The following is a 12,343-nucleotide window of genomic DNA, read 5'->3' as shown; positions in this document are numbered from 1 at the left end:
ATGATATTGTATTTTAGCTATATTTTTAATAAAAATCTGTTTTAAAAATGTCTGTTGAACTAGGTATGTGGACAAGTGAGGCACTGGTATGTTTGCCTGAAGTGTCTGATTGTTGATGCAGCAGTTTTCAACTGGTTTTCTGAATCGTTTCTCCTTGTTACAGGGACTCTGCCCATCAGTATCAGTCTTGCAAGAAGAGAAGGGTTGTGTAACCGTGACTGGGTAGCAAATATTCCAGATAAGAGTATTTTGGTAGATTTAAAAAGGAACTCTCACTGGTGTTGACTCAAAAATATTTTGAAAATATGATACGTTAAAAAGCTCTTCAACATCAAGAGGCAGGATATAATGACTTGTATATTTTATTTTGACTTTACATGCGGTGTTAAAAACCCAAAGTACATATTATTTACACATCCACAATACAAGTTTACAAGATATCTATACATGTTAAAGTACTCTATAAACAGTATAGAGCCACTTCACTTTAGGGTTACTTTTTATGCTGTACCATTAAAAAAGATACAATCTGTGTTTACCTTTGCACAAATGGATAAAGCGTTTAAAAATTAAATTAACAGGATAAAGACTAGATTTTATGTTAGAAATTTCAACATAAATACTGATAGAACTCACATTACAAACTACAAGGCAGCACAATGTTACAAAATGTTATCTGGGAATCACACAGAATTACTGTTCCGTTTTCCGCACATAGGATTAATATTGGTAAAGATGAATTCAAATACATTTGTCAACGGTGGACTGAGTAGTGTTTATTGTTGGTTGGTTTAATTGATTATTAATCTGTAATATTTTAGTTGCAAAGCTGAAGTGTTTCAAGAACAGAAGTTCTAGCTTTTGAGCTTCCAGAGATCTCAGGGAATCACGTTCTATATCAAACAATATTCTCAAAGGAAAAGAATAATTGTATCAGTATTCTACATTCTGTATAAATATGCTCTGGTTTTCAGCCACCCATCCTCCCCCCGCCCCAGTAATGTATGTCATCAACATTATCACAAGAAATCAGTTGAACTTATTTGTCTAAGTCAGGAGCATTCGTCTGCCTTGATACCTTAGGGTCAATAAACCATGGTGTGGTGTGTAGCATATTAACTGAAACAGCCATTGGGATTGCACATCAACAACTGTTAAGTGGCTTCTGCAAAGCTACAAATAAATGACTATACGGTTTCCGCAGGCATCACATTACCTGGGAAACCTCATTTGACTTCACATTATCACTGTTTCATCCTTAGGAAAGCAGGAGTGGAATGTTTGTCATGGCAAAGGACGTAATGCTGCTATTTGGGTGGATTGTTTTACAGTTAATTGTTCTAGGTTGTTTTTATGAGTTTTTAAAAAGTCTTTTCAGGTGCTGGTTGAAAAACATTTACAACTGGCACTCAGTAAATGATGTGCTATACTGAAAACACTAGACATTATTTTAGTACTTCTATCATTCTCATGAATAAGGCACAAAATGCACAGATTCAGGTAAACTCACATGTAATATTTACAGTATATTGTCATTACCTGCATGACTTAGCAGAAAATTCTCACAGAACACAACATAGACAACATGATTGCACCACTGTTAGGTTTTCATAGACTGTTTCTGTTAAGCCAATTACAATTCCTTTCACATTTCTTTCGTCTTGTTCTTTTTTTTGTTCTTTTTTTTTCTTTTTTTTAAATCTTGGGGGTAGGAGTTAAAGGAAGAGAAATTTTCCTATATGGGAGAAACTAAACACAATCAAATGAAAACATTATTAGTGTGTCCAAGGTTAAATAGAGTGAGTGATTCAGGCTCGGATTCACAGTGGACAGGTAAATTTTACTAGTGAATACTGGAGGATAAATCAAGGATACCTCTTAACATCTCTATCTCCTTAAGCTGGCAAGACTGTAATAGAAGTTTCAATGAATAGCAGCACAAAATTACTTAGAACTCTTACATTCTGGCATTGGGTATCATGGAAGTCAATCATTTTGACAGTCAAATCAGCTTCAATTTGATTTCTTTTTCAAAGCTGAACCCAATGGACTGCTGTGGGAAGTAGCTATTGTCTCTTGTTCAGTCGTGCTCCATGTAAACAACGCCATAGCACAAAAAGATGCAACGGGCACCTAAACAAATCCTAGTGGGTACAGATCACGCGAGCACACACACGCATACACGCACGCACACAAACACACAAAACAGTTCATTGGTGGCATGAAAAAAAAATGCCACGCATGAAAAAAATGCTACAGTTTTGGGTCAGAGACTGAATTTTTAGCAAATTGTTTGGTAATTACAAGTTCATTTCTTTGAGACATTACCATTGTTTTTGACATTTGTGCAAGAGGCAAGGTGAATGCATACATATTAAAATGTTCACATTTAATGGGAAGACTACACAGAATGGCAGTCTAAGTTGAACCCATTTTCAAGTATTTGCTCACAGTTCTTCTGAGTACTGTATCAGCTCTTTACACGGGTAAGGTAGCCCCTCGGAGCTACTCATCTCTTTAGCTTCAAACAAAAGAAATGGAACGGCCAGCACCTTCCTTTGTTTTCAGGCAAGTACACAGAAGCCTTGCTGCAGTAGCTACATGTGGCAAGTTCGGGTGTTGCCAAAGATAAGAGTTTCTTTGGCCACTTGGTTCTCTTAAAATACAAGTGAGTCTCTCGTCTTAAGGTACCCTTACAACATCATCCTCTCAACAATATGGACAGGATAAAGCCACATGGGGACTAGCACACTTGAGGCCTAGTAAGTGTATTTGTTCAGTGGTCTGACAGATGGGGTTTGAGGAACAAATGAAGGCTTTGGTGGCACATCAGGTTTTAAGGACGGTGTCCTCTTTAGCCCCGTCCTAGGAAGGGTGCCATTACTGGTATAGCTGCTCTGTCTGGAGAGGGAAGGCTGCAGGTGAACACTCACTGGTGTCCCCTGAATATAGTCCACCTTCGCCCCTGTTGGAGTGGGCATGTACCCTCCACGGTTCATGCTAGGCTGTCTAGATAACAAAACACCACTTGGTGAGTTTAAGTTTTTAGGCATAGCAGATATAGAGTGCCTCTGGGAGGAATTTTTGTGATAACCTCTTTGTCTTTCCAGAGAAGTCATTGGGACTCCGGGGGTGGTGGGGACGTCCACTCGCTTGGTTGGGCTGTTTCTGGGGAGAGTTGAAGGAGGAGAGTAGAGTGAGGCTTCCCGGTTCGGGACCTTGGGCGGGACCTCAGACATAGGTCCCACAGGATCCAGCATCAGGGTCTGGTGGGCCATCTGGATGTCTCCCATGATGGCTTTGGGGTTACTATTTGGGTCATTTAGATGTTTCAGGAGATCATTGAGGGTATTTCTGGAATCCACAGAACGCCGGTGATCTCTTTTACTGGATGACTTTGTAAGAGGGTGGTCAATGTGTTGAAGCTTCTTTTCAGCTTTGTGAGCATTGGAATTTGAAAAAGACGTGTTGTAGTCATGGGTAGCATTAGGAAGAACAATGGCACTGGGGATATGCCCATGACTTAATGGGGAGTGGGGCGGAGGGCTAGAAGGAAAAAACTGGGGGGTTTCTTTCCTGGAAGCCCCATGGCCATGGGCCTTCTCGGAGTGGCTCTTCATGGCCTGTAGGGTCTTCTGGTGAAGCACAGGTGTAGACTCGGGTGTGGGGAGTGCAGCCAGCTCGGGGGGTTGGCCTCGGTGGTCCATTACCATGGACTTGGTATCTCCGCTGGGTGGCAGCTCTTTCCGACTGGTCAGCAGGTTACTATACAATTTGGGAGAATCAATATTCTGCTGATATTCCTTCACCGGGCTGTCAAAGAGACCATTCAGTTTGGCAAAACTTCCACTGGAGTCTGTGCACGACTGGGCAGATTCTGCATCTTTATGGATCTTTCTGTTTTTCCGAACAAACATGTCACGATAGCAGTATACTGCCACACCTGCAATGAATGCACCCAAAACAAAAGCGGCAAAGACACAGGTGATGAGGACATTCATGTGGACCATCTGGTTGGACTCTCCAGACTGGACTTCCCACCGTACACCTGCAACAAACACAGGGAAAGAATCAGAGTGAGGCGCCCTTTAAAACAATATTAGCCAGCAAATGGCTTCCTTTGAGCCATCGTGACCGTCACAGGGTCCATATGCTTAGCTTGGAGGGTCAGGTAGACTCTAAAATTCCATATATAAATATATATTTTTTCTTTCATCACAATAGGATCTCCAGATATCTCTTATTGCTGCAAATGCCAGGATAACTCTAATCTCCCAGTGATCTGTATTTCTTCCCCAGCAACCATCCCTCTTAAATAGCTGTTATATCACATGAGAAATTTTAAGTTTCTACTTACAAATTAGAAAGAGAAAGTGTGCATTTTCTAAATGGCCAGTTTTAAGTTAATGAAATGTTTTGTCTCATGATTTTCTCCTAACTCATAAACAGGATTAAGGGGCAGCTGCTGGGATTAGGAAAATGTATGAGTTGGCATAAACATATATTATGCTAAAATAATTATGCTAATACAATTATGCTATCTTCACTGGAATATAAATACATAATTTGTTCACAAACTAAAAGCATCTGCTTGGTCATTGTTAGCTACAAATATAGACTTTCATGTTTGCTTTGATTTGTTTTTTTTTTTTTTTTCCATTCCGTCTTGGGTGAAGCACTCTTGAATTGCTTGCTATGGAAGAAAGCCCGACAACTCTAAGGAAATATACTATGTCTTAGGTAAGTAATATCATTCCAATATCTTGAGGTATTTAGAAAATATTTAAGTTAGACTAGAAGAGGAAGAGTGAATTAGTTTGCAATTATTGGGGTTTTTAATGCAACCACAGACATCTAACAGTCAACCAAAGAAATGTTAGTTTAAGAGGTATCCAAGTCTGTTACATGCTATAAACAGCTATCCCAGAATAAAGTAAGTCAGAGTGACTTTGAAGGTTCTGTTGCTTTAGGTTAGTACTAAGGTCTTTGAACATTAGTTGTGTTTAATCAATGTCCAGGGTTATGAAATTCAGTGGCAGTTTTGAAAGACAAAGAAAGAAAAGTAGAAATGGTATTATTGAAGAAAACAAAGCAGAAAGAATGATTATATAAAATTGTTTACAGTGAAAAATCTAGAAAACCAAAATCAACAGATGTAAATCATAAATGACAATGCGCTGTCATAAACGCTGATTGGAAACCTGATCCCTTAGTTTAGTAAGCACTCTAGATTTTTTTTTTTCTGGAGTAATATGTTTAATAAACCTGCCCCACAGCTATGTTATAACTGCTTCTATTATGGGCTGAAAAGGATAGTTATGGGTAAGCACTTTGTTATGTTTTACTGTTTATGGTATTCAAGCAACTTAGCACCACACAGATCCTTTTCCTGTTGCATTTTGAACTGCAGCTAAACAAAAAGCTGGGGGTGGCTCATAGGCAAAGTACAGTAAAACCTTGGATTGCGAGTAATGTGGTTTGCGAGTGTTCTGCAAGACGAGCAAACATTTCTAATACATTTTAACGTGCAACGAGCGATGTTTTGCAATACGAGTAGTTTGTTTCTGGAATTAATTGTGCTCGCAAACCAAGGTATTACTGTACCTGGTATCCAGAGATTTGCAATCAATGAGTTTTGTTTTTTGATGTCGCTGGGGTGACCCTCGCAATTGTTTGATATCCAGAAGGCTCCAACGTCTTCAGACAGAAACCAACATGAATTAGATTGTCTGAGTGGTTGTTTCACCACCCTTTTAACAGCTTTCCACCTCTTTCATCTTTTAAGGAATGCACTCCAATATGACCACAGAAAACTGAAGTGACTGCGGCCAGTGGAAGGAGCAGTAATAGTAGCCACTCTGTTCTGGTTCACTTATGGACAGCCCTAAGTCCATATGCTCCTCAGAGATGTTAGGAATCAGGTTTCCATTCAGTGAGAGATGAATTCCCTGGTGAGGCCTTACCCTTTGGGATACCCGATAAAGGATCAGTAAAATCAGAAGTGATTGGGTCATCTTGAACTACAAATTTCCGGGAGTTCGTCAGTTTAGGTCTCCATGTATCAATCACTTTAGGTGTAATTTCTGGGATACTTGCTATTGTGGTAACAGAAGATGAAGATACCTCCATGTCTGTGGTGGCAAACAGATTTTTATTAACATGGGTAGTGCCAGGAGATTTTTCTGACTGGTCTGTTGCATTTTTAAGTACAGTTTAAATAAAATTCATGAGAAAGCCTGTTCTTGGAGTTCATAAAAACACATCTGCAAAGACTACACCAAATCCCTCTCTTGCAAGAGAAAAATACAAATTAAAAATTAACAATAAAGCTCTATTAAGCCGATTTCAAATTTAAAGACACTGAAAACACTCTTACAGAAGCCCTTTGGGGTGACGAATGACAGTTATGGAAAAGGTAATGCAAATCCCAAAGGTTAATTGCTACTTTTTCATCATTTTGTGAGACAACATCATTTCATTTCTTTTTGTGCATATTTTTCAAAACACTTTCATAGGTGGTTGGAGACTGTTGCTTTGGTGAGGAACCTAAATGTAGCTTCATCAGAAAACACCTGGGTAAGTCCGTGTAAACACTTGATTTTGGGTCTGATAAACCAGCTCTGCCTAAGAGGCTGTCCTGCTTTGCCACGACCACCGTCCACCTGTAGATTATTCACTGCATTGAGGGCTCACCGTCCATGGCAAAGCACTGCAGCAGGGATGAACCTTGCCCGTGCCTCCCAAAATGCCTGGGGAGTTTCTTCCAAAGAGTTAGCAGCAACTCATGCAAAAGAAATGGCATTTACAAGCTGAATTAGGATGTTCTGATACATAAGGTCTGCCATCCCTTTATGCCCCCGTCCTCTTCCCCGAGGAATGAAACTGCTGGTGAGTTTTTGAAGTAGCAATAGGACTGGGAGTAACTTAACCTCTTAGCATGTCTATTACTGATTTCCACCAAGTAGACTTTCCCTCAGATTGCAAGCATACGACTTTGGGTTAAAACTCCAGACACCCCAGTTCAGACGGGTGCAATGGTCACAGATGAAGATTCCCAAACAGATACAGACAGGGGGGCGCGGAGATCCCACTGAACACCTTAATACATCAGAAACCAGCTTCATTCAACGGGAGTCCTTTCCACACCACCAAGCCCACAACATTCAAAGTTTCCTGGGATTACCACAAACCATTCAAAAAAGATCTCTAAAATGTATAAATACACATTTTGGGGAAATGTGTATTTGCATACTAGGTCTTAGGAAAGGTTGAGGAGAGAAGGGGAAAATAATGAAATTCTGCCATCCATTAAATATAGATGGCCAGAGGGAACATTCACAATGCATAGGGGTGAGAGAGAAGAAAGCTTGGGCGGACGTGCGTGCAGCTGGAATGCAGTCTATGTTAATCCGTTTTGATTTTTCTTAGAAGATGTGCCTTGGCCAATGATGGACTATTCACATGCTACACAGGGGTGAAGTGCTGAGTGAGAAAAACTCTTTCGGTACCATCAGTGGAATTATGAGTCAAAGCACAAAAATGAAGGGCTGCCAAACTGCGCAAAAGGAGGGGAGGAGGGGCTGAAAATGTTGAACTGAAGGAAAGAAAAGGTTGTTAATTCAAAAAAATTAAAAAAAACTAACCAGATGTTGGACCGCCAAATATTTTGTAATCTGGTGTAGTTGAAGTAGGCAAAATTTCTAAAAGAATTAAAGGAACAAGTAATCAGTAAAAAAGTAACCGAAAGAAAGCAAAAATTTATGAATTCCAATTAACTAAAAAAGTCAAAAAAGAGATTATAAATTAAAAGATTAACCTACTGGTTAGACTACTTTTCTCTAGAGTTCCTACAAAATTGTAAATAGTGAAGGAAAAAAAAAAAAAAAAGTAAGACTCTTCTCTAACGTATGCCCATGACCAAACAGCTCAGCTTTTGCGAAGTTTAAGTTAAATGCTAGGTGGTATGTGTCCTGAGTCATTAAAAGGCTGATTGTAAAATAATGTTCACGTGCAAATGTGGCCAAAAAGAAGCGCCAGAAGGGCAAGGAAGGTTCGGTCTTACCATGGCAGTCCCCTAGGTGGGCCGTGTTGCCGTATTCCGTGTCTTGCTCATATCCTCCAGCGCTGTGGTTATGGAAAGCAAAGAAGTCTTCGGTTAACAGCCTTCATAGGAACACAAGTGACAACCAGAGCAGAACCAAGAACACAGACCGATTAGTAAGAATGGGCAGCGAGAAAAAAATAGACATTTCAACAAGGCTTGCTAAAATGAGTTATTTCTGTTAAACATTTGGTAACTGGAATGTTTACGAGAACAGAAGAGAATTGCTTTTTCTCTCCATCCATTCCCATCCATTTTAGGTATTAGACTGTCTACAATCTCATTTCCCTCTCACAGCTCTGGATTTTCCTTTTTCTTTAAACTTGTCCCATACCAGAAAAAAAAAGAAAAAGAAAATAAGAGAAAAAAGGAAAAGTTGTCGTGTTATTGGTAGTTTTCTAAAATTTCTAGCTTTAGAGACCCTGGAGAAGATAGAAGCAGATGTGGAGAAGATCTTGGCTAATGTGATGAAACACAACTCACAGCATCCCTGGGGTGACTCTACCACAGGATCCTTGGCTTAACCAGCCACAGTACGGGTCTCGAGATGCAATACAAGACCTGAACAAAACCAAACAGAACGTAACTTGGAGTTTCTCGTCATCAAATGTCTTCATGCCGCAAGACCCAGGGTAAGAACAGAAACAGCAGCTTACTTTTTACATGATCCATAACGTTCACAGCGACTGAGGGGCATGCGAATAACGCAGCTAGAGAATGCCACATACAAAGCGTGATGATCTTGATCCAACTGTAATGAGATCACCTTTCTGTCCTCCTCATTCTCAGCATTACACCTATATTTGTGGGATACATTTTGAAGCAATATGTTTAGTAAGTCAAAAGCTACATGAATTATACAAGGCAAGCGAGATTTGGGTTTTGCAATTACTGAGAGCTGGGGAGGTGTCTTAAGGAATATTATTGGTAGCAAACCAGGCAGGTATAATACATAATTTGGGAAGTAATAATTATGTGATTCATCTTCTACTGCTCTGCATGGTTGGGTAAATTTCAGGCCGGACAAAAGACTTTTTACAATTGCTTTCCCATTCTGATGATCGAAGGGAATTATATTTGTGCAGACCATGTTAGACTATAGGGAAAAAAAGAAAATGTTTTAACGAATTTAAATCTTCCCGTGCCAGATGTTCCCGGATCTCTCCTTAGTCTCTTTTGCTCCATTTCTCTCACCTAGTTCTTGTTTGTTTTAATGGTCCGAATAATTTTTTATATCAGTGGTTTGAAGGATTGTTTTCCGTGTGTGTGTGTGTGTGTGTGTGCTTGTAACCAACATCTGCTGTATGTAGCATCCTGAAATTTATCTGCAAGGCAGGAGGGGTGGTACTAAAATGCTCTCATCTTCTATAGGTGAAAAACAAGGGCTGAATTATTTTTAAACTCATCAACTTCCCACCCTTCGAGCTCCAGTGGATTCAGGAAACAACAAACCCAAGATTCATTTAAGTGGGGGAAAAAAAACCCCAAAACACTAATATGCGAAACCACTGCTAATTTAGAGGACTGAAAGGAAATCACTAGAAGAAATAAAAGCTGGAAATTTTTGAACAGTGCTGTAGAGCGTTCTCGTAAAATGTACCTACTTTGCATGGTTGTATGCGTCAATCTCTTCCAGTAATACGCTGTCATTCAAAGAGAAAGAACTGGTCTTTGCCAAAACTTTAAGTACCACACCAGCTTCCGAGCCAACAAAGATGACTGTGTAGTTCTGGTAGGGTCCGGCAGAATGGTCGACAGCAATGGCCGTCAGTCTGTACCTGCAGGAGGAGATGAACCAAGTCAGAAGGGGAGGCCAACAGGAAGAAGAGGTACTGGATGGAAGCGGGCTGCCACTGCCGCACAGTCTTACCTGATCCGAGTCTTTGTGAACCAGGGTTCATCGGCAATGGGTGGGACAGCAGAGTCCATCAGGGGGTGGGATTTGATGAACGACAGGGTTTCATCCGGGAAATCAATGGAGGTTTTATAAGCTTCAGCAAGGCCATGCTTTGCACAACAGCCAGGCCTGAAAGGAACACAGTGTGTTTTTTCCCCCTCATAAACTATATCTAAGGAATAAGGGTCCATTCTGATAGAACAGGTCAAGAGAGAAAGAGAGTGAGCGGAACCCAAGGAGCAACACTATTTCGAGCAGGTTCTCCACATTCACACTCACAGGATTGTGTGTACTGACTTTCTGCCTGCAGTGCTGCATAGGGACAGCTTCCTGCCATGGGAGCTTGGCCCAGCTGTTCTCTGAGGATGGATGCTTCCACGGGCTAGAGGGTTTGGTTAAAGACAAAAACCCTTTTCGTCTTTTTTCCTTACCTTGGCTTTGGTACTTTGTCTTCTGGGACTGCTGTCCAAACAGAATCTGGGGTTTTCTGTTCTTTAAACCGTCCTTTGAATACTTTCTCAATGTCATCCATGCTAAAGGCACAGACTGCAGAACCAGGAATACTGAAAAGGGGGGAAACCATTGGGAAACCATCAGGTGAGAATGGCCTATTCGTAGGTACCACAAACAAGGACAGAACGTCTTTTGAGGTGTCCAGGATCTGTTCTCACCTGTTGAGCTGTGTGGTGAACACCCCGACTACCGTGGGGATGCCACTGATTTGTATGATGTCCGTAATAGACTGCAGAACATCAAAGTAGAAAAAGGAGTCTCCGGGGACAGAGCAGTTAAGCCGAGCCTTCAGGAAGGAGGTCCAGTGTTTCTCCAGGACCCGCTGGGAGCCCCCCATGTCATTTTTACAGATGCGGGCCACACGGGAATAGACGGCCTGCCCAAGGGACAAAGTAGAGCAATGGGGGTTATGAGCATGATGGGGAAACAGAAACCCAAAGCTGCTATTGGGGGTCAGGGGGAGATGACAAAAACTTCTAAAGATGTATCTGGTTCAAAAGAATCTTGCAGGCTTTCTCTAGGGATCTGTAGACTGAGAATGTAAACTAGACTTACTTGTGAGAAAAAAGGGCCATTTTCCTGTTCTGCCAAACAAGCTTCCCAAGAAATGAGTGACTGAACTGCCTGGCTGAATGGGAACTGCCCCTGCACTTTGTCTCCCACTTTGCTCATCATATTGTGAATAAAATGTGCCACCCTCATGCCCGGCATAGAAGGGGTGGCAATACTTTAAACTCCTATGGGCTTTTACTGAAGCACTCGAAATTGAACCAGGGCCTCTGACTTTCCATCCCGCTTCTCGACACAGTGAAACGATAAACTATCAATGGGTCCCTAAAGAATTAAGGAAGCGTCCATAGCTCAAGGGTGCCTGTAGGACACTCTCTGTAGTGACAGAAAAAAATGAAACCTCCTCAAGGCCCAAGGCTACTGTTCCCACTCAGGTCACTGTTCAGGTGTTTTCCAGCAATTATTCTCATGATAAGCTACTCACCTCTCTGCACTTGGCCCTAAATGCACTGAGCTGTGGATAACACGCAAAGGCCATATCTCTACCAAAGTGGGCTCAAGTCCATGCAATTCAAGTCCACAATACAATTCAAGTTCACAATACAAGTCAAGTGCGTATACTTGCCTTGCCTAAATTATTATGTTCTACAGCAATTTCTCGAAAGAAGAAATAGACATAGTTTCCGTATTCTATGGCATGAAGAAAGTGTGGCTCTGAAAGAAAAATGGAAAACAAACTGGTTCCTAAAGAATAATTCAATCAGCGTAAGCCCCTGACTGCTAGATAGATGTCGCATTGCTTCCTTCAAGCCAATAAGAGCTTCCATAGTCAATGAGTTTGGAGTCCTGATACGGGTGAGTCTAAGCTCCAGGGTGCCTAGTCTTTAATGTCCGCTAATGGACTGGAAAAAGCTTCAGGGAACTGAAGTAGAGCAAAGGTCTTTGTTTCAACAGATTTATTCATTAACCTATTTAACTAGGGAAGAAAACCTCTTATGTTGAGAATGGAAAAAAAAATAATCTTGATTTCTAGACTCCAAAGAACAAAATGACTACAGGTATGAACTAATCGATGCTCACTTTTAACTTGCTACGATTAGGTAAATATGGGAGTGGGCAAGGAGACGTATATGCATGTAGAGTTAGGGAAACTGGCACACAGAAATGGGATCTCTTTTATTTGAGTCACCTAAGGTAAAATTAGAGAAATATCCTTTCTTGCCATGGCTACCGGTCTCTTCATTTCTCATCAATGCTTTTACTTCACAACCAAAGCAGCTTATCATTGCTCTAAATAAACAATATAGTCATGCACTGAATCT

The 12,343-nt window shown here is 40.9% G+C and overlaps 1 protein-coding gene across 17 annotated transcripts in view; it reads right to left on the bottom strand.

Annotated features, from left to right (window-relative positions):
* Nucleotides 1-344: 344 nt before the first annotated feature.
* SEMA6D (semaphorin 6D) overlaps nucleotides 345-12,343 on the bottom strand; it is a 59,109-nt gene continuing 47,110 nt past the window's right edge. For 5 of the 17 annotated variants that reach the window (XM_019664343.1, XM_019664353.1, XM_019664369.1 and 2 more), the window contains exons 9-19: nucleotides 11,647-11,735; nucleotides 10,670-10,887; nucleotides 10,430-10,561; nucleotides 9,972-10,127; nucleotides 9,706-9,879; nucleotides 8,758-8,898; nucleotides 8,585-8,662; nucleotides 8,063-8,163; nucleotides 7,644-7,700; nucleotides 5,964-6,131; nucleotides 345-4,048 (exon numbers count right to left, since the gene is read on the bottom strand). In XM_019664343.1, coding sequence (XP_019519888.1) covers nucleotides 2,760-4,048; nucleotides 5,964-6,131; nucleotides 7,644-7,700; nucleotides 8,063-8,163; nucleotides 8,585-8,662; nucleotides 8,758-8,898; nucleotides 9,706-9,879; nucleotides 9,972-10,127; nucleotides 10,430-10,561; nucleotides 10,670-10,887; nucleotides 11,647-11,735 — 2,603 coding nt within the window. In that variant the 3' untranslated portion in view covers nucleotides 345-2,759. The remainder of the gene's footprint in view (nucleotides 4,049-5,963; nucleotides 6,132-7,643; nucleotides 7,701-8,062; nucleotides 8,164-8,584; nucleotides 8,663-8,757; nucleotides 8,899-9,705; nucleotides 9,880-9,971; nucleotides 10,128-10,429; nucleotides 10,562-10,669; nucleotides 10,888-11,646; nucleotides 11,736-12,343) is intronic. The other 12 variants (XM_019664378.1, XM_019664388.1, XM_019664426.1 and 9 more) reach the window with 7 other exon arrangements.

This window comes from Hipposideros armiger, unplaced genomic scaffold (genome assembly GCF_001890085.2).
Source record: "Hipposideros armiger isolate ML-2016 unplaced genomic scaffold, ASM189008v1 scaffold_12, whole genome shotgun sequence".
NCBI classification, from domain to species: Eukaryota; Metazoa; Chordata; class Mammalia; order Chiroptera; family Hipposideridae; genus Hipposideros; species Hipposideros armiger.
This window is presented reverse-complemented; position numbering and strand designations above follow the sequence as displayed.